Raw genomic sequence first — 20,827 nt, forward strand, 5'->3', positions numbered from 1 at the left:
ATGTTATTAACTCTTTTCTGCCTGTTAAAATAACTTTATCAAAGTAATGCTTGAGCATAATTTAAAAGTCAAAGAATCTGAAAAGAAAATGCAGATGTTTCCTGCCTCACCCCTCTCCTCCCCACTGCCCTCCGTCCTTTGCAGAGGGAACCACTTTAAACAATTAGTTGTTTCTTCTGGCATTCACATATCTCCATAATTCTAAAATAATGCGTGTATACTGCTGTCTTTTGCTGCATTGACTTTATTCGGTATCTGTTGACTCTTTCTTTTGGGGTGAGGTTTTAGGTGTCTTAAATCACCACTTCTCTGCTTCACTTCCCCTAACCTGCCAATGTAGTTGTATTAAAGCTTAGTTAAATCAGTACTCACTCCAGCCCTGACTGGTATTGCTCAGTGGTTTGGGCATTGTCCCACAAACCCAAAGATTGCCAGTTTGATTCCCAGTCAGGACACATGGCTGGGTTGTGGGCCATGTCCCTGGTTTGGGGTGTGCGAGAGGCAGCCGGTTGATGTTTCTCTTGCACATCAATGTTTCTCTCTTACATAGATGTTTCTCTCTCCTTTCCCTTCTCTCTAAAAATAAATAAATCAGTACTCTTTATATTATTGTATGTATGTAAATATTCTCTATACTTTTTTTTCTAAAGCTAATGGTTGCCCTATCTTTTAATCTGCCTTGCTTCCTTTTTACACCTTCCAATGGCCTCTCAATTCAAATTTCCACCAGGTCAGTCATACCCAGGAATTTCTCAGTTTAATGACTTTTCTTAGAATCCATGAGTCTCCTGTCTGAGGTCCAGGCCTGTTGCACACCTGGGACTTCTCTTTACCATAATCCTTGGAATCTCCTTTGCTTATCTCTTCAGTTGGGTTCCCTGGTTCTTGAATCTTGGATGTTCCCCTTTCTCAATTTATTCCTTTGGTAGAGCATATTCTAGAATAGTCTCAGTATGTTAAAAAACAATGATACAATGGAAGAGGATGTGGTGATGACACCCTTGTTTGTTTCTGAAGCCCATTGCCCCTTCGGCATGGTTGCCCTCCATGTCCAAGATATAGATTTTACCTTGGGATCTCCCTTCACCATCATTCTGGAGAGTTCTTTGAGATGTCCTTGTTGGCCCTCCTGTTTTCTGTGTCTCAACTTTTCCTTTCTTAGCTTACCTCTCTTATTTTGTTGGAGGACACCTAGCAGTTTCCTGAGAAACAGAGCATGGTGAGTGAAATTGTTGAGACTTTGCAAGTCTGAAAATATATACAAATACTCTATACCCATTTGAGAGTTTGGCTGTGTATAGAATTCTAGATTGAAAATAAATTTTTCTTCAGAATTTTGAAAGCATTGTTTTATTATCTTCTTATATCAGTATTGCTTTAAGAAACCGAAATCCATTCTGATTTTTAAGCTTTCAAATATAAACCTTTTCTCTTTCAAGATTTTTAGGATCTTCTCTATTCCCAGGGTTCTGAAATTTCAGTGATGTGCCTTGATCTGGGTGTATTTTCCTTCATAGTGTTGGGTACTCATTGGGTCTTCTCAGTCTGGAAATTTATGTTTTTCAGGCCTGTAAAGTTTTTCTAAATAATTTCTGCATTCATTTCCTACCCTGAATTTTCTCTGTTCTTTCTTTCTGGTACTCTGTGATTTTAGTGTTGACCTCCTGGAGAAGCGTTTATTGTTTCTCATCTGTTTTCCATTTCTTTGTCTTTTGTTCTGTTCTGACAGCAATTGCTTTAACTTTTTGTTCCACCCCCTCAGTTGAGTTTTCTCACTTCTGCTATCATGTTTTAAATCTTTGTTCTCTGAATTACATTATTTTTATTTCATGCATACAATATAATTTCTTACTGCTCTAAGAATGTTAATGGCAGCTTTTTTGTTTTTGTTTGTTTTTTACAGTTTCTTCTCTCTAAATGGTTTCCATTTCCCCCAAGTCCATTTTCCTGTTTGTTTTTGTTTCTATCTAACACATTAGAGTCTTTCCTTCAATGCAGGGTGTTCCTTGGTTATCTGCTCATGCATGGGAATCTCAAAGCATGTAGGTGGGGCCTGTTGGGTCTATGGTATAAGCCGGGCAGATTTCCCAGAGAAGCTCTAGTCTCCTCTTTGACAGGTAAGGGTCTGGTCCTTATTCCCCCTAAGGAATATACCCAGGCCTTCTGACATGCCAGGCAGCACTCACTCCCAAGACCCTCCCCTTTACTCTCCTCAGGAAGACCCCCTATTCTTCTTTCAGGGGAGTAAGGCAGTTTCCAAGCTATGTAGAAATGAGGAAAGCATCTAGGGAGTTCCCTGCTTCTCAAAGAGCAATTCCCCAGTCTTCCCTATTCTGGACCACCCACTCTGAACCTCCCCAGTTCTAGAGGTACATAGTACGGCAAGCTCCTGAGACTTCTGAGGATTCTCTGATGTAAATCTGACTGGTTCTTGGTTTTTCCCACTGCAGACTTGGGGTTTGGTTGCCCTGTGTTGGCTAAATTCTTTATTTTTCATCCATTAGCTTTCCCACATCAAAAATGTTGTTACTATTATCTTCTCTGCTGCTTTTCCCTATTCTTGAGGATTTGTCTTAAAAAAATTTTTTCTGTAGTGTTAGTTGGGGTTTAAGAGGAAGTAAAATTAAAATGTATGTTTAATTCACTAGTGTAACCTGGAGGTCTATAAATACCTTTTAAATATGCTTCATCTGTACCTTGAAAACTTCCTGTTTTCCCAAGATGATATGATGCAGCCTGGAAGATACAGATGGCTTAGTGGATAAATATTGATAATGATCACATCCAAAGGTAGCTTAAAAACAGAAGCTCTAATGCCTGGCAGTGGATAGGAAACCCAGAACCTTGATTATGAGAAAGCCAATGACCTTGGATAAATGGTCTACCCTCTCTGATTCTGTTTCCTCATCTGAAAGAAAAAGAAGTTGGACTCAATCATTTCTAAGGCTCACACCAGTCTTAAGATGCTATGTAATTTTTCCCTGAACACCAGGAAGAAAAAGTGAAATTTTACTTCTTAAAGCAAGATCTGTGTCCTGCTCATGTGTTTCCGGCACATGATGTGGCTATGTGATAAATTCCTGTTGAAATTAATTGAATTCAATAAGTAATCTTTCCTTTAGTTGCTTTGTATTGAATAAGGAGTAACCACTGTACCTCTTAAAAGAAATATTTTATCCTTCTTGCTCATCAAAATAATTCTTTTTATTCTTTCACTTTCCAGTTGTTCCCATGACTTTGCCAACTAAAGTTCTAAGTGCCCACCGTAAATCGCTAAATCTTGTTGATTCTCCTCAGCCACTCCTAAAACAGGTAAAATATTTAGAATCACGTTTTTTAAAAAGTGTAATATTCTTTGATGCTTATATAGCCCCAAGAAGTCATTTGAATGGTTGAACTCAGAAGAAAGAGTATATTTCTTGATATCCAAGACTTTCAGGATTAGAAATTTTGGGTTTCCATGTGAACCCACTTAGCTGTCTAGAATGTTCTTTGTGTCAGCATGCACACTGAGTTTGGTGCAAACCTTTATGATTGAATGTAGAAAAGGGCTACGGACTTTTTGCCCACTCATCAGAAGCTATGTCATGTGGGAGGAAATAAGCTAGCTCACTACCTAGCCCTGTCCTGTCTGTGCCACCCCGTGAAGGCCGGGCTACTTGCAGAATAGGCTACAAAACCAGAAGAGATTCCTCAGGAAAATAAATCTCAGGGTGTTCACCGCTGGTTCCCATAATTTTTCATTTTATCCAGAAATCTCCCTTGACTTCATCCCACATGAATAGAAAGGTTCAGTGCCTGTGGGAGAATATTTTAACCTAACCTCAATTTTACGTTGTATAAAACTCACATAGATTTTGCATTTGTTTTTGTTTTAAAAACATTTTTATTGAAGTGTAGCATATCTAGAAAAGTGTATAGAATGTAAGTATACAGCTCAATGAATTATCGCCACGCCAACAAACGTGGGTAAGTGACCGACCACCTGTTGTGCCCCTACCAGTCGCATCTACCCCTCCACTCCGAAGGTAACTGCTGGCATAGGTTCTAAACCGGGGGTTAATTTTGTTGTTGTGAACTTGGAATAAACAAAATTCATACATATTTTAACCTGTCAGTCCATTCTCTTGCAAACATTGCCTGACACAGTGATTCACTGATCAAAAATAGTAAAGCACATAAATAAAAAGCTACAAAAAATTTACTGAAGACTTCTGGCCAAGATGGAGCCCTAGACAGACACACTGCATCTCCCTCCACAACTAAGAAGGAATACAACTACCTCAGAACTAGAAACAACCAGAAGTTCCAGAAAATCAAGCTGCATGGAAGTCCAACAAACAAAGATATAAAGAAGAAATACTCATCCAGACAGGTAGGAGGGGCGGAGCCAGGGCAGAAAGGACATGGTGTGGTGGCGGCAGCAGAGGCAGCAGTGGCAGCGGCAGGCTGGCAGAAAACATAGTCACACATTTTAAAAATTCGGGAGGGACACCTGGGGATTGTTCCCAGCCCCAGACCAGGCCACACAGCTCACAGTCCCAGTGCCGGAGAAAATAAAGCCTCATTGCTTCTGACTGAATAAACAGGCGGGGGTTGGGGCAGAGGAAGAAACTGCTGGTCTCTCTGTAGAGTCTGCTTGTTTAAAGGGCCCCACAGTCCTAGAATGTCCGTAGACCCAACCACTCTGAGAACAATGGTCAGAGCAGCATCTAGAGGGGCGCCCAGTCCCATAAGGACGTGGGAGAGGTGCCTGGAAGAGGGGCAAGTGCGGTGCAGGTGGCACTGTTCCCTCTCGGACCCCTCCCCCACATACAGCGCCACAACGTGGTGAAACAGGTCGCCGTTTACTGACGAATACCTAAGGCTCCGCTCCTTACAACGTAACAGGTGGAACAGCTCTACCTAAGACACAGAGGCAAACAAACACAGGAGCCTATCAAGATGAGGAGCCTATCAAGATGAGGAGACAGAGAAGTATGGCCCAAAACAGGGAATGGATCAAGGTTCCAGTGGGAGAACTAAGCGACGAGGAGAAAGCCAACCTCACAGATGTAGAGTTCAAAACACTGGTGATAAAGATGCTCATAGGCTTGACAGATATTCTTTTGTATAGCAAACCCATAGGGAAGAAGTGAAGACTATCCTAAATGAAGTGAAGGAAAATCCACACAAACCCAATGGTGAAGGGAAGGAACCGGGATTCAAATCAATGATTTGGAACATAAGGAAGAAAAAAACAGTCAACCTGTACAGAATGAGGAACCAAGAATTGAAAAAAATGAGGAGAGGCTTAGGAACCTCTGGGACAACTTTAAACATGCCAACATCCGAATCATAGGGGTGCCAGAAAGAGAAGAGGAAGAGCAAGAAATTGAAAACTTCCGTGAAAAAATAATGAAGGAAAACTTCCCAAATTTGGCGAAGGAAATAGACATACAAGTTCAGGAAGCACAGAGAATCCCAAACAAGCTAGATCCAAAGAAGACCACATGAAGACGCATAATCATTAAAATGCCAAAGATTCAAGATAAAGAGAGAATCTTAAAAGCAGCAAGAGAAAAGCAGAGTTACCTACAAAGGGGTGCCTATAAGACTGTCAGCTGATTTCTCAAAAGAAACTTTGTAGGCAGGAAGGGACTGGCAAGCAGTATTCAGTGTAATGAAAAGCAACCTACAACCAAGATTATTCTATCCAGCAAAGCTATCATTTAGAATGGAAGGCAGATAAAGTGCTTCTCAGACAAGGTAAAGCTAAAGGAGTTCATCATCATGAAGCCATTATTATATGAAATGTCAAAGGGACTTAGTTAGGAAAAAGATCAAAATTATGAACATTGAGATGACAACAAACTCACAGCTATCAACAACTGAATCTAAAAAATAAAAACAAAATCCAACTAAGCAAACCAGAATAGGAACAGAATTATGGGTATGGGGATCACTAGGAGGGTTATCAGCTGGGAGGGGGAAAGGGGAGAAATGGGGAAATGGTGCAGGGACTAAGAAGCATGAATGGTTGGTACAAAATAGACAGGGAGAAGTTAAGAATAACATAGGAAAGGGTGAAGCCAAAGAACTTATATGCACGACCCATGGACATGAACTAAGTGGGGTGAGATTGCTGGAGGGAAGGGGGGTTCTGGGCAGAGGGGAGCAAAGGGAAAAGAAATTGGGACTCCTGTAACAACACAATCAATAAAATATACTTAAAAAAAAAAAAAAAGATTCACTGAAAACCTGGAGCACAGTGTCAGAGTTCCAAGAGCATGTTGGTGTGTAACTTCCTCATCTCAAAGTTCGCATGCTCAGCTCTTCTCTGCTTTTTGACTTTTTTATGGCTAGGCCCCCGAAGGTGACTTCCAGTGGCCCAGAGACGACCATGGTGACGTGGACTGTGAGAAGCTGGTTGAGCAGCTGAAAGATTGTTCAAACCTGCAAGACCAAGCAGACATTTTGTACATCCTGTATGTAATAAAGTAAGTTTCTGGTCTTTACTAGGCCAAGCTTTCCCCAGTCTCCTTCATTCTGTCCTTGTCTTCTTGGCCTTCTACCAAGCTGGGTCATGACTCTATCACCCAAATTACCCAGGATCACTACAGACTTCCATCCCTTTTCTGCCTGCTCATGCTGGCCTCTCAGGACAAGGATGCTGGAGAGGCCAGGATCTCACCATTTCCTTCTGTTTCAAATGGGCAGAAGGGATGCTTTGGTAAACCTCAACCTGATCCTGAGATCCGGCAGCAGGGGGAGGGCCCCAAGCACTTGGCAGAGTGTGCATGATTCATTCCCCTCTCTCCCAAGTGAGCTTTGCCGCAGGAGAATCCAGCTTGCAATTCTGGCCACACTTCTTGGGTTTTCTGTCTCTTTACAGGGGCCCCAGCTGGGATACAAATCTCTCCGGACAGCACGGGGTCACAGTTCAAAACCTCCTCAGCGAGCTCTATGGGAAAGCCGGCCTGAACCAGGAGTGGGGTTTGATTCGTTATATCTCTGGCCTGCTCAGAAAGAAAGTGGAGGTCCTGGCTGAGGTCAGAGCACTGTTCTGGCTGTCTGTCCTTTCTAGCCCCATGCACTCTTCCTATTGTGAAAGCTGAAGGCAAACACCTCTTATTTGTATAGGAAACCAGCTATTTAATATATAGGTGGAGTGGGCCTTCCTCTCCTGACCTCCCACTGTTCTTGGAAGGCGAGCAGAAGAAATGAAACCAAAGTTGGTTAGTTTTGTTGTTTCTTAGCTGCAGAAAAAGGTTTACCAACAAATAAAACAAAAGTGCTTTGTGGCCTGCCACACTCTTAAACAGAGCTCTTTTCTTTCTGTACATCTGTAGTATAATCATCCTTGCCCTGCAAAATCCAGAACTGCTTTCCAAGACATTAAAGTCCAGTGTTATGGTAAGGGGATGGTATTTATTATATGTGAATAATGGGAAAAGTGACAATTTAAGACTATAATATGGTTATTAACCCTTAACATTGGTATCTTAGGACTCATGACAGCCCATCCCCCTTGTGCCATATCACGGAATGCAGTGTGTTTGCTACAGTGAATGGGCGTTAAATACCCACTACCAGGCCCTGCAGAGCCAGGCCTGGGGCCACAGATTGGGGACACAAAGATCGCAGGGATGCAGATCTGCCTGGGTTGCTCATTCTGGGGTGTGAGAATGATTTTTTTTTTCAAATAAATGGCAACAAGGTTCATGAAGTTTGTAAAGGTAAATTTATGATCTTATAGTACCCTTCCCCTTTGGCTTTGCTCATTTACTCCTGTTACCCTCTCTCTCCCTCTCTGCCCCTCTCCCCCTCTTCCCCTGTCCCCCTCTTCCTCTGTCTACCTTTCTCACTCTCTCCCCCTCTCCTTCTCTCTCTCTCCCTCTCTCTCCCTCTCTCCCCTTTCCCTCTTCCTCTCTTCCTCAACCCTTTCCCCTAAATGAGTAGGCCTGCACAGACCTGCTATCACACCAAACGCAGCTCACAGTGGGCCTGCCACCAGAGCCTCGGGAGAAGATCATCTCTGCGTAAGTCTTCAGCCTGGGGCCCTCAGGTTTGTGGGGGTCACTGGGGAAACATCAGTGCCATCCACCATTCAGGAAGAGGGTTTTTCACTGTCACTCAGGAGCTTCCAGCAGGAAAATAAGAATCTTCCACGGAGGACAAGGAGACACCGTTTGGGTATCTTTTATGGTGTTTGTGTCCTCCCAGGCCCCTCCCCCCGGAAGAGCTCACAAAACTCATCTACGAAGCCAGCGGGCAGGACATTAGTATTGCCGTCCTCACACAGGTAAGCTGGCTGGGGAGGGGTGGGGCTGCGACCTTCTCCAGCCTACAGGGGCATTTACCAGCACGCGGTCTCTGAAATGCTGTCTCCATGTGTGTCTGCATCAGGAGATTGTGGTCTACTTGGCCATGTATGTCAGGGCGCAGCCCAGCCTCTTCGCGGAGATGCTTAGACTGCGAATCGGACTCATCATTCAGGTGATGGCCACGGAGCTGGCACGGAGCCTGAACTGCTCAGGTGCAAAGCATGGGTGGGCCCTTGGGAGGCTCTTGCAGGTCAGCTCCAGAGCGCCCCACCCAAGCCCTCTGGACCCAGGGTTCTGCACCTTTACACATGCTCCTGCTTCACCTAGGTCTCTAGCTTAGATGTAACTTCCGCCAGACCAGCCAGCACAAGGTGTTGAATTTCATACATTAGGGGGAATGAGGCATTAGAATCTTCTCCCCTGTTCCTGACATCTAAGTTCCTTACTGTAGCTCCTTGAGGTACGGTCATCCCCCATTTAATAACACCTGTGCTGAGATAAGTCCTACCAACTGAAATATGCAATGCACACCCCAATGTTGGGATCATTACAATGTGGAAAATATGTGTTTGAGAGTTAAGAAAACGCACAACATAAACAGTAGCGTTTAGAATCGCCAAGGATCCATATATTTCAGCCCTGAAGCAGTGGGGAGGTAATCCTGAGCAGGAAAACCTGCCACAGCATTCTTTGTCACCACCCTCAAGGCCCACCCGACTCTACCTTCACCTGCCACCAGCCCTGTGTCTGGGACACTTACAAGATGTTTTGTTTTATTTTTTAGGAGAAGAAGCTTCTGAAAGTTTGATGAACCTCAGCCCTTTCGATATGAAAAATCTCCTGCACCATATTCTAAGTGGAAAGGAATTTGGTGTTGAAAGAAGCAGTAAGTAAATGCTCATTTTACCTCTGTGTGGAGGGGAGTGGAGAGGGCCTGACTGATGCATCCAGCATCACCTGAAACTGCTTCATTTATATACAAATCAGTGATTGCAACTTGGGGCATAATGTATGAGGGTAAGGTTCCTACTTTACTGAGATGGATAGAGTCTGAGGTGCAAGATTCCCGTGTCGGACTTCGTGACCCCCACCCCCACCTCATAGGCTTGCTGGGCAAGGTGTGGTCCCACATGGGTGTGGTGTGTACACCTCTGCACCCTGGCCTGCCACCTTCCTCCTGCCAGGTCCAGGTACTGTCACTCTGTGCATGGGTGTTAGGAGGTGTTAGGTAACCAGGGTGTCAGGGTGAAAGGGCTGTCTTTTCTGAACACCTGAGTGCTCACAGTCTCCTTTATAGGAATGGGAGAAGAGCCCTCTGCAACCTCACAACGCCTTCTTGCTGAGTGAGTTTGCTTCGTTCCTGGCTGGCCTGCTCAGTTGTTATCTGTACCGGAACCCTGTGTGCAGTGTTAGGAAATAAAATCACCCAAGTCCTGGTGGAATTCTGTTCTCAAATGCTCTCTAATTATAATTGAAGCAATTTTATCATTTCTCCTCATAATAAAGCAAAATGATTTGCAGACACATTTGTGAATTTATTTCATCAAGCCAAAGAAATGCAGTGTGGGCTGTCATTCTTTTCATTTAATAAGAAGGACATTGGGTACTTCACATTTTTTCCCCAGAGTGTGCACCAGCCAGCTAACAAAGACAGCATCATGCCATTAGATGGGTTTTGATGACTTTTCTCCTTTCCTGAAGTAAGAGTGCTCAAGATCTTTTCCAAAAGTAATTTTCAGCCCTGGCCGAGTGGCTCAGTTAAATGGAACATCATCTCATACAGCAAAATGTTGCAGGTTCGATCCCCGGTCAGAGCACATACCTAGGTTGCACTTTTGATCCCCAGTCAGGGCACATACTTAGGTTGCAGGTTCGATTCCCAGTCAGGGCACATACCTAGGTTGTGGGTTCGATCATCAGTCAGGGTGTGTACAGGAGGAAACTGTTCAATGTTTCTGTCTCACATCTCTGTCTCCCTTCTTTTCTCTATAAAAAACAATAAACATATCCTTGGGTGAGGATTTTTATTTAAGTAATTTTCAGTTCTTGTAATGTAAATATACGAGATAAATATTTAATGTGTTCTGCTCATCAAAATAATATACACACTTTGACACAGATAATTACTAAAATTTTGTTATTAGATATAAAGCTATTGATGCTTACACAACTAGTAACAGAGTAATGTCACTTGAAAACTAAATATGTCTAATTGCAGGCAAAGCCAGAAAAGGTTCTAACTTTTGACACATAGCATCATTTGTTAATTGTCCTTTGTAATTGTTCAGTTTTTATAAATTAGGAAATGGAAATAGTCGTAGAATTTTTATTAAATCCTGAGATGTTTGAGATCAATATTTCCAGCTAAGGCTTACCTCGTACAGGCCCCACTGTAGCCTCCCAGACCCTTTTGGACTCTTTCCAGGTGTCCCTCCTCTCTCCAGCTAATCGTTGTTTCTTTGTGGGTTCCTCCCTCTCGGCTGTCCTTTAAATGTTGGTACCCCCTGGCTCCTTTTTTGTCTCTACTCCCTGGGCAGTGTCCTCCACTGCACGGCTTCAGTGGTAAGTTTGTTGGGAAGCTGGGGCGTGCAGGGAATGCTGCCTGAGGAAGTGACCTTAGAACTGGGCCTGCAGAAGGAGAAGATGTGCTGGGCAGTGCGGAGCAGGTGTGGTGGGAGGAAGTAACATGCAAATACCTGGCATTTTGTGGCTGCTGTGGATTGGAGAGCTAAGAGGAGCAGGTGAGGCTCAAGTCCTTAGGGCTTTGTGTGCCGCTGAGAGGACTGATTGGGCCTTACCCTGAAGACAGAGCTCAGCCTGGAAGGATCATACTTTGCCTTTTAAAGTGACCACTGTGACCACAGCATGGAGAACCAGTTAGTGGTGGGCAGCGCTGCAGACAGGCGAGAGTCCCCAGGTTGCTGCAGCAAGTTGGGAATGAGGTGATAGAGGTTCTCTGTCCTTCCATGATGGCAGCAATGAACTGACCCTCGGGCAGCCACGACTTCTCTGCCTCTAACCGTCAGTCAGCTTGTTCTCCCAGGACTTCCCTCTCCAGTCCCAAGGCCCCTTAATTAAGTAGTCTGTGTTCTACAAGGAAGATGTGCTTTTGGAGAAGTAAAGAAGCTACCTTTTAAAAATAACCAATTTATGAAAGTGTTTTATGACCTCCCAGTGTTTTCTGCATGCTGCTTAAGCGATGTTCACTCTCATTTATTGGCTCAAACACATATTGAGCCCGGGCTGTGTAGCAGGTATGGTTATGGTTCCAGGTGCTGGAAATAGCACTGAACAGTGTAGATGAGGCCTCCTGTAATGGAATTTATAATCAAGTTGGGGAGGGAGACGTGGATAAAAATAAGCACATAACATGTATTCCTTACAGTGAATATGGTATAGTTTCTAAGAACCGTGTGTGTTTCCCCTCCAGTGCGACCTATCCATTCCTCTACATCCAGCCCTGCCATCTCTATCCATGAGGTGGGTCATACTGGTGTCACCAAAACTGAGAGGAGTGGCATCAACAGGCTGAGAAGTGAGATGAAACAGGTAAGCAGAGCTCTCAGTGGCGACAGGGCCAGGAGAGAAGTGGTTTTCCTACCTGGGCTCACCTCAGAAAGTGATAGGAATCCAGGGCATGCGGGGTGTAGCCTGCTCTTTGTAGAGGATGTGAGAACCCTTGTCCTGAAATCTGAGCACACCCTGTACTCAGATATCCAAGAGCCACTCCCATGTGTTCATCCTGAACTTTATTTAACATGTTATATGAACATTCCAGAAAATGCCTTCCTCATGTTTGCCTCTCTTGCTGAGAACTGCTCCTTTGAGTGGGCCACAGCCACTTAAATAGTGGAGTCATGCGAAAAGTAACTGCATCATCTCTCCATCAAATGTGCCCTTCGAATGAAATAATCAGAGAAATCTAGAAATAGTATGATACCTGTATTTTCCATTAGCCACGGGTGTCTCTTTTCTTTGTTCACCTTTATTTAATTCACAATAAATTCCTTCTAAACTGACCCCACAGGCCTACAAGCCAACAGCCTCTCAGTCCTAATGTGCTGGTACTGTGCTAGGGCTTGACCATGATCTTCAGTGGGAAATAGTTCCCTTCTGACCATGACCTGCAGTGAGAAATCTGCTCAGATTTCTTCTCCATTTCAAATGATGACCCACTAGATCGAGTCCAGGAGGCACTAATTGGTCACACCCTACACTTGGACCAACACTTCCCTGGGTTGTCCAGAGGGTGATAGAAGTAGCAGGGCACCCTTGATTCAAAACCGGTTTATTTATTTCCTGATGTATTTTTACTTTCAGATGACTAGGCGATTTAGTGCCGATGCACAGGTGAAACATCTTTGTCTTATTTTGCCCTTTACTGTGTGTGCTTCATGTTCTTTCGGGCTTGAATGTGGAAAGCGAGGCTGTGAATATGGAAAGTCTAAATGTGTGGAGAATGGTTCTGCCCATCAAACAGGCTTGGGTGTAGGTGACTGCACAGCTGTGGCAGGCGGCCCTGGGGACAGGCAGAGTGCTGGACTTGAAAGCAGGAGAAATGTCCTTGCCCCATACGTTTAAACAAAATCCACTTATTAAACTCTTGGGTTTTGTAGGATACTTTGTGAAAGAGACGGTCCCAGGCTTTGCCTTGGCAGGAGTTTCTGTTTAGAAAAGGGAAATGAATAAGAAAAAGTAAAATGTAGCCATTGATTATATCAGTAGAAAGGATGCCGCTATTCCTGTCCCTAGATTGCCTGGGGGAGATTGAACCGTGCCAGGATGAACTGTAAGGCTGCCCTTCTTTTAGACCACCCTGTGCCATACTTCTTCCAGAAAACTGGAGTCACCTTCCTAATGATATAATGTCTCCATGACTGAGAGAGTGGAGGAGAGTCATATAATGACATGCAGCCTCTCTATGTTGTCCCAGGATAAAACGCATGTGCTGTCTCATTTAAATTTATCTTGTTTGCAAGTAAATAACAGACCTGCCAAACATGTTCCTTTGCCAGCCACTCGGTGGCACCGTCCCTCTGGTTCCTCACATCCCCATGGCGCCTTCCGAGGAATATGGGTGGTTCCTTCTGCGTCTGTTTAATGTCATCCTTGCATATTATGGGGACAAAATGATCACATTTCTTCTTTGATGACTTTAGATTCAGTTAGTCAAGTTCAAGTTTTGTATTTGGCCACTTCTATCAAGGGAACATTTTCTCTATCCAAAATTTAAGAGATGCCATGGTATTTTAACTTTCTATTCACTTTTGCAAGACCACCATGCGTGGGTGCACATGTATGTGACAGGCACTATTAAGGGTACATTCCAGATTTTTAGATGAAGAAATACTTATTTGGCCAAAGGTCACCAGCCTGATCTTATTTGTACATTTAACAGATACGTACTGAACACCAGTAGGTGCAAGATACTAAAATGCTGGTTATGGATATTTTGTTGCTCTCTATAGAACTTTGCAACTCAGCATTTCATGGCTGTGACTTTGAAAAATAAGTTGGGTCCTAACGTGATGAGGAACCCCCTATACCTGACTAGAACATGGTACCATTTCATACTGAGACAAAAAGCATTTCCCAAGCTCACGGCACACAGCCCCAGAGCTCTGCCCCCTGGTCTCTGGGCCTGTGTGCCGGGTTGCCGAATGCTCACTTCTGTCCACCTGTGTCCTGTACACCTTCTTCCTGCGGGTGTTTTCCACGCTCTTCTATGTTCCTCCTCTCTACTTGCGCCCTTTGGTATCACTGCACATGACTGAATGGAGTCTCTTTGTCTTGTAGCTCTTTTCTGTGAGCCAGGCCGTGTCCAGCAGTTCACATGCCTCCAAGTCTATGGTAAACCATGCGTCCTAATCGTTGTCCCCACTGCCACGTTCTTGTGCCTCCTTGTTTGTGGTGTCTCGATCCTCTTGTCGCCCTTCTCACGCTCCCACTTCATCCCTAACTCCTGAAGATTTGAATAGGTTTAAGTGTTTTCATTTGACTGTCATAATGAGGAGAGTCTACGAAGAAAGCCAAGAGGTTCTTAAACTGACCTTTGTTTGTCCAGGAGCTTTTGGAGCCTTTGCAGCCTTTCTGTGGAGCCACAGTGATGAATCATTGCCCCCATGTGCTCATTAGCACTGTGTACTCATAATGCCCCTGCTTGGTGTGAGGCCTCAGATAAAGTGCGGGACTAGGAAGTATTGGGATTGCTGAAGCGAGTCTGAATCTTCCTGAAATGGGAAGGAGGAAACCAGCTGAGTCATTGATGAGTGCTGCTGTAATTACTTTTATTTGTATCTAATTGTTGCCCTATTTAAATGGCAGTAATGAGCCCAATGGAATAACCCAGCAAACAGCCTTTTCAAAATAACATCTGATAAAGTCAAAATGACTCCATGGAGAACACTCCTGCCTCCTGCCCTAGTAGCATGCTAAACATTTGGATTTCATTTTTAAACCTTTAAATTTAATGTTGTGTACTGCAAAGTGAAAGTGCCAGGTAGGCCAGATAATGTGTGAGGATGTGGGTTATCCCTTTCCAACCTGGAGACCATGTGCTGAGAATCCTTCCATGGGGAGAAGCAGGCCCAGAGCCTTGCTGCAGGGAGGGAGCACGGCATGGCCTCACCCCACCTGCTGCTGCTGTGGAGGATCCCCCACATTCAGGCCTGGTCTCCAGGCCTCTGCTGGGAGACTCTCAGAGCCGCCTCTGCTGTCATGGGTGGGCCTGCTGAGGCCAGAGCAGGACTGCTGGCCTTGCCCCAGCACATCTCTCCTGGAAGCCAGATAAGCCCAGCCTCGGGCAAGGAGGTGGGCAGGAGATGACGCCCTCTCCCTCTGCTTCAGCAAAGTCTGTGTTCCTGGCTCAGAGGCAGCCATTGCCCCAAATTAGGGTAAAGTCCTGAGAATGGGCAGAGTAGAGAGCAGATTGAAAAGGACAAGCGCACATACCATAGCCTCTGAGATCCTCACTAATAAATGGCTATCCCTAGCCTCTTCTTTTTGTTTTTGGCTTCAGCCCCTCCAGCCTCTCCCCCACCTGCCCCACCCCTGCCCTGTGTTATGTGTTGAGTTTCTGTTGCACTGTAGAAGTAAAGTGGCCCTTTGACATTTGTCTCCCTGGGCTGCAGCACCTCTGGGGGACTCACCTGCTCCAAGGGCCTAATGTCCCTCTCCAGGCGCTCTTGCAGCAATGCCAGAAGGCCTTGGCAGTGACAAATGACCCCCATGAGCACTCAGCACCAACCAGGCATGTTGTTGGGGTTTTCTGTATCTTTATTCAGTGAATGCTGCCAGATAGTCCAATTGCGTCCCCACTGTGCAGATGAGGTCGAGTCCTGGAGCCAGTGTCAGGGTCAGGGATTGCCACAGGTAGTGCTGAGCTGGGATTCACAGCTGACCCCAGAGTGCATGCTTGCACCTGTGTGGCTTCCCCATCAGGTTGGGGGTCCTCGCTGCTGCGCTTCCTCTTGGTGCTGGGCGCGGCACACCAAAATATTTCGGTGACCAAACTGGTGCATGAAAGAGTTAATCCAGCTTCAAGAACTGCTCAGCATTGAATCAAGGAGCCACATTCCTCTCTGGGAAAGTGGTGATTGGTATTTTGACTAGTTCACTGAGCTGTCCTGCAGAGCTGGCTATGAGGCTTCTAAAGGCCACATACTGCCTGTCTTGCAGAAGTCCAGCACCCCGTCCTCACCCACTGGAACATCATCGTCAGACTCAGGCGGGCACCATATGGGCTGGGGGGAGCGGCAGGGCCAATGGCTGCGCAGGAGAAGGCTGGATGGGGCCATCAACAGGGTCCCCGTGGGATTCTACCAGAAAGTGTGGAAGATCCTTCAGAAGGTGAGCTTGGCCCCTGTGCTGAATTTCACAAGCCGCTGGGGGACACACACTCCTAAGGGAAATGAACCGACTCCCTCTTAGTTACTTTGTGAGGCATGGTGGCACCTACCATTATCATCAAGCAGCATGCAGCTGCAGAATAAGTGGACACACAGCCCCTGACCTTGGGTAGCTCAGAGCCTAAAAGCAGGGTTTCTCCACCTTGGCTCCAGACATTTGGGGCTGGGGAACTTTTTGGTGGGGGATATTCTGTGCGTTGTAGAATATTAAACAACATTCCTGGCCACCACCCAGAAGATGCCAATAACATCCTCTCCCCCAGTTGTAACAACCAAAAATGTCTCTAAATATTGTCTAGTGCCCTGTGGGCAGCAATTCCCCCTGGTTGAGAACTGCTGGCAGGAACCACAAGTTAGATAAGGTGACAGCTCAGGTTGTGTGGGACTACCTTTGGCATGCCAAGAATGTAGAAAGGTCACAAAATAGATAAGAACCAGAGAAGGCAGGGAAGGCTTTGGATGAAAACACCATGACATGGATGACCCACAACAGCCCCCGCCCCACATCCCATAGCCTCCTAAACACTCAGGCAGGCCTGGTATCAATGCTGTTCAGCAACATGATTGAGCAGTTCCTATCTGCAGGCCACCCTTTCAGGTCCTCAGGGCTTCCTGTCTCACTCCAGGTCCCAGGTGGCCTGAAGGCACAAGCCCTACACACATGGAGGACAAGGACCCCAGACCTGCTCCCCTTAGCACTCACTATTCCTGTGGCCACCAGATGGGGTTGCATTTCACAGCTGCCTGGGGCTGTGAAAAATCTCAGCAGAGGTCATCAGAAACAAGTGTAAGGGGACAGCCACAGACTGCACTGCAGTCTCCCAAACACAAGAGAACCCGGTTCAAATGCCTGTGGCCAAAGAGGAGTCCGAGGAGGAAGCCAGGCTCCTTTGCTCTCTGCACCCATATTCTGTCCCCCTCCTCCATCAGCCCCAGAGCATTCGTGTCTCCCTAGGTCCCACTGGAGCCTGTCTTTCCTCTTGCAATAGGCAGAACGATTTTTTCCTAAGCTATTTTTGTTAGCTCATTTCACAGTAGGAGAGGAGAGAAACGTCATCCCAGTCGAGCACGTACAACAACCCCTTCCCAAATCCCACTGCAGTATTTCTGTGGCAGAGGCCCAGGACCATTAGGGAACCTTTGGCCTCTCTGTGTGGGGTGACCGAGGCCTTCCTCACTGAGCTAGGCATGGGGAGGTCAGAGCAGTCCCTGTCCTCATGCAGCTGAGCTCCTGGTCCCCATGTGGGAGCAGAACCCTTGGAACCCACAAAGGCTCTATTCACTATTGTCTGCCTCTTCTCAGGAGGCATGAGTATTTGCAACCACTCTGTCCTCAGCCCCCCAGGGACGGGTGGGCAGCTGCTGCCAGCCAGGACACAGGGGGTTAGAAGGCAGCCAATTAGATGAGAACAAACTATTCCTAGAAAATCTCCCCACTCTTCCTGGGACATCACGCACTTCCACACAGACTCCCACTGGCTCAATACCAAGACACTTTTATTATGAAAAAGCAGCATTTCATATTGAGTTGGCGCTTGGTATTTATATACATGGGTGTGCGTGTGTGTGTCTGTGCATGTGCTCGAGTTTTTTGTGATTGCTGCTTATTATAGAAATCCCCAAAATAGATGCCTTGCAAAGACACAGAAGTATCACTTCACCAGCAGGAGCCTTGAAACTCTCCCTTTATATGACACCAATGGGGGCCTCTCCGCCAAGTGAAATGCAGAGCTTCCACAGGGGAGGACCCAGCAGCTCCTGAGGCATTGTTCTTGCAAGATCTGAACCATGCCTGCTGGTTCTCCAGAATTGTTCCATTGAAAACACAGCCTGCGGGCAGTGAGAACAGCTCTCTAAAAATAAATGACAGCCTGGCTTATTCCAGCTCTCATGCGGGTTTCCAGGGCAGAGGGACGTGAGTGTGTACACATGTGCGTGTGCATGTGTACGCACATGTGCATCTGCATGCTTGTGTGTGCGTACTTATCGATCACGTTCTGGAATCTAACTGAAATGTGATGTGTGTGTTCTGCCTGCAGTGCCATGGTCTGTCCATCGATGGTTATGTGCTGCCGTCCTCAACGACACGAGAGGTACTATGGGAAAAACCCAAATGCCAGCCTATCACCATTTCCACCAAGTGCTATATCTCATGGACTCTGACCCCTGATACCTCTTTCAAGCTTCTTACATATATAGACGGGCCATTTTGAGGTCTGATCTTTTTAGGTACTCAACCCTAAAATTTTGCAAAATTTCTTTCTCATATTTAGCATCACCTTTTCTCCTTCCTGTCACAAACAGCATTTCTGACTGTCAAGGTCTTTAGATTTGCCCCATAAAACTCTAGTAAAAGAAAAGAGCAAAGCTGCATGCCACAGTCTTTGGACCCATGTGCACCCTCCTGTGACCCCTCTCTGCTGAGAGCAGTCTTCCATCTTTCCTGGTTTCCTTTCCCCCATACACTCTCTTAAAAACTGATTTTTTAGTTTTTACCCTTCCCAAGGAACCATGACATATGCAGCAAGAATGACGAAGAAGAGTGAAAAATAGAAAATTGTCCTTGCCCCAGGAACTCAGGGTCCAGTGGGCTAGGTAAATAAAGCTAGGACAAGGCCTCCTGCTCCAGAGGGTTCCTGTGGGCAGAATCAGGACAGTGACCAAAAAGGAGGCAGCATTTAAGCTGAGCCCCAAACCCAGTGGGTATTTTGGTTAGCGTTGGTAACAGGGCTGTGTCTATCCTGGCTCACTCCTGACCTCCCTGGCGGGTCCCTTCTGCAGATGACTCCACAGGAGATCAAGTTTGCTGTCCACGTTGAGTCAGTGCTGAACCGTGTGCCCCAGCCAGAGTACCGGCAGCTGCTGGTGGAAGCCATCATGGTGCTGACCCTGCTCTCAGACACGGAGATGAACAGCATTGGGGGCATCATCCACGTGGACCAGATTGTGCAGATGGCCAACCAGCTGTTCCTGCAGGACCAGGTGGGTGTGCCCAGGCCTATCCAGTCACCCCAGAGCCAAGGCGGAGACAGAGGCAGGGTAGCCAGTGTGGCTGGCATTTATCAAGACTAGACATTCTGTGTCCAATAGGAAACAATGTTCTTGAACAAAGAAAATGTCATCACAGATGGTGAAAAATGTCAACCATTTGGTTAGAAAATGGCACAGTGGCCACTTGGGAAATCTAAAGACCTTTGAAGATAGGCCTGTTTCAGTGGAGGTTTTTTGGTTTCTTTTTCTTCTTTTTTTTTTTTTTTTTTTTAGAGAGAGAGAGAGAAACATCACTTTGTTGTTCCAGTTACTTATGCATTCATTGGTTGCTTCTTATATGTACTCTAACCAAAGATCAAACCCACAACCATGGCATATCAGGATGAAGCTCTAAGCAACTTAGCTACCTGGCCAGAGCTCAGTGTAGGTTTTAGTGCAGAGCTCATCCTTGCTCATATATGGCCCTGGGTAAACAAAACCACTTACTCTGCACCCAAAGTTGCATTAGGAGGAACCATCCTCTTATTAGAGTCAGTGATGCCCTGTGAACTGGGGTGTGTGGGAACCCAGGGCAGTGCCCGGAGCAGAGGCCAGTGCTCTCCCCGGGCACTGTAAGCTCTGCTTCCCCAGGCCAGGAGCTCCACAGGCCATGGGCATGCAGTACACAGCCATCACAGGACTGCACGAGTAAACTCTGTTCATCCTTTCCTCTGCCTTTTCTTGCTGCAGATATCAATTGGCTCCATGGACACCCTGGAGAAAGACCCAGCCACAGGCATTTGCCACTTCTTTTACGACAGTGCTCCAAGTGGGGCTTATGGGACAATGACCTACCTAACGAAGGCAGTGGCTTCTCATTTGCAGGAATTGCTGCCCAATTCAGGCTGCCAGATGCAGTAGGACCTCGGCGTTCTGAATCTGTCACTTGCCACCTAGCCTCATTGGGAACTTTCTTCTGTTGCCCAAGATCCCCTGTGCTGTCACAAAAGCATGTCACTGGCAGGGCAGAGATGACAGTGGCCTGAAACCAGTGTATGTCCAAGCCACAGAAAAAGCCAAGGAATCCTGTGTTCTGCCAAGGAGCAGCATAGGATCATTGTCTAGGTCCATTTTCCTGTAACATTTGTCACAGCATCTGGTCTCCTGGAGTCTCAGGAGGAATTGGAAACTGGTGTCTTTTGAGTACAGAGTGAACTGAGAAGCCAGCTTAAATTGGCTCTTATAGACAGTTACCAAAATAGGTTTGGCAAGCTACTGCACATATGAAAGATACTTCCAGTAGCAGTAGCTAGACATGCAGACTTTGATAAAGGGAACATCTTAACAGGGTGTATTCTGTGCATGGACTGAACAGATTACCAAATAGAACAACTCTAGCTTTCTGGGGAAGTTTGGTCTTCTTGTGGCTTTCTTTCTTTCTCGACCTCTTGTTTTATTGGCATAGCTACCTTCATTAACTTTGGATAATGATCTTCAAGGATTTTATTCTGAATGCCCATGAATTAGGGGTTTCTCCTGTCTTCTGGAAAATTCCACATCTCCTGTAATCTGGCAAACAAAAAACAATGTCAGGGGAGGAGCAAACTGTTCTTATAGCTGGTCCCACTGTTATGGGGCTAGAGG

At 45.9% G+C, this 20,827-nt stretch overlaps 1 protein-coding gene across 4 annotated transcripts in view; it reads left to right on the forward strand.

The window, feature by feature from the left end:
* PHKA2 (phosphorylase kinase regulatory subunit alpha 2) overlaps nucleotides 1-20,593 on the forward strand; it is a 59,646-nt gene extending 39,053 nt beyond the window's left edge. For 3 of the 4 annotated variants that reach the window (XM_090264405.1, XM_090264404.1, XM_090264407.1), the window contains 14 exons: nucleotides 3,224-3,312; nucleotides 6,346-6,479; nucleotides 6,875-7,031; nucleotides 7,942-8,021; nucleotides 8,206-8,284; nucleotides 8,389-8,518; nucleotides 9,091-9,192; nucleotides 11,737-11,855; nucleotides 12,627-12,656; nucleotides 14,103-14,156; nucleotides 15,984-16,154; nucleotides 18,253-18,306; nucleotides 18,995-19,195; nucleotides 19,934-20,593. In XM_090264405.1, the coding sequence (XP_090120531.1) occupies nucleotides 3,224-3,312; nucleotides 6,346-6,479; nucleotides 6,875-7,031; nucleotides 7,942-8,021; nucleotides 8,206-8,284; nucleotides 8,389-8,518; nucleotides 9,091-9,192; nucleotides 11,737-11,855; nucleotides 12,627-12,656; nucleotides 14,103-14,156; nucleotides 15,984-16,154; nucleotides 18,253-18,306; nucleotides 18,995-19,195; nucleotides 19,934-20,104 (1,571 nt within the window). In that variant the 3' untranslated portion in view covers nucleotides 20,105-20,593. The remainder of the gene's footprint in view (nucleotides 1-3,223; nucleotides 3,313-6,345; nucleotides 6,480-6,874; nucleotides 7,032-7,941; nucleotides 8,022-8,205; nucleotides 8,285-8,388; nucleotides 8,519-9,090; nucleotides 9,193-11,736; nucleotides 11,856-12,626; nucleotides 12,657-14,102; nucleotides 14,157-15,983; nucleotides 16,155-18,252; nucleotides 18,307-18,994; nucleotides 19,196-19,933) is intronic. The other variant, XM_090264406.1, reaches the window with a different exon arrangement.
* Nucleotides 20,594-20,827: the final 234 nt, after the last annotated feature.

This window comes from Furipterus horrens, unplaced genomic scaffold (genome assembly GCF_987537825.1).
Source record: "Furipterus horrens unplaced genomic scaffold, mFurHor1.1.pri manual_scaffold_17, whole genome shotgun sequence".
Classification (NCBI taxonomy): domain Eukaryota; kingdom Metazoa; phylum Chordata; class Mammalia; order Chiroptera; family Furipteridae; genus Furipterus; species Furipterus horrens.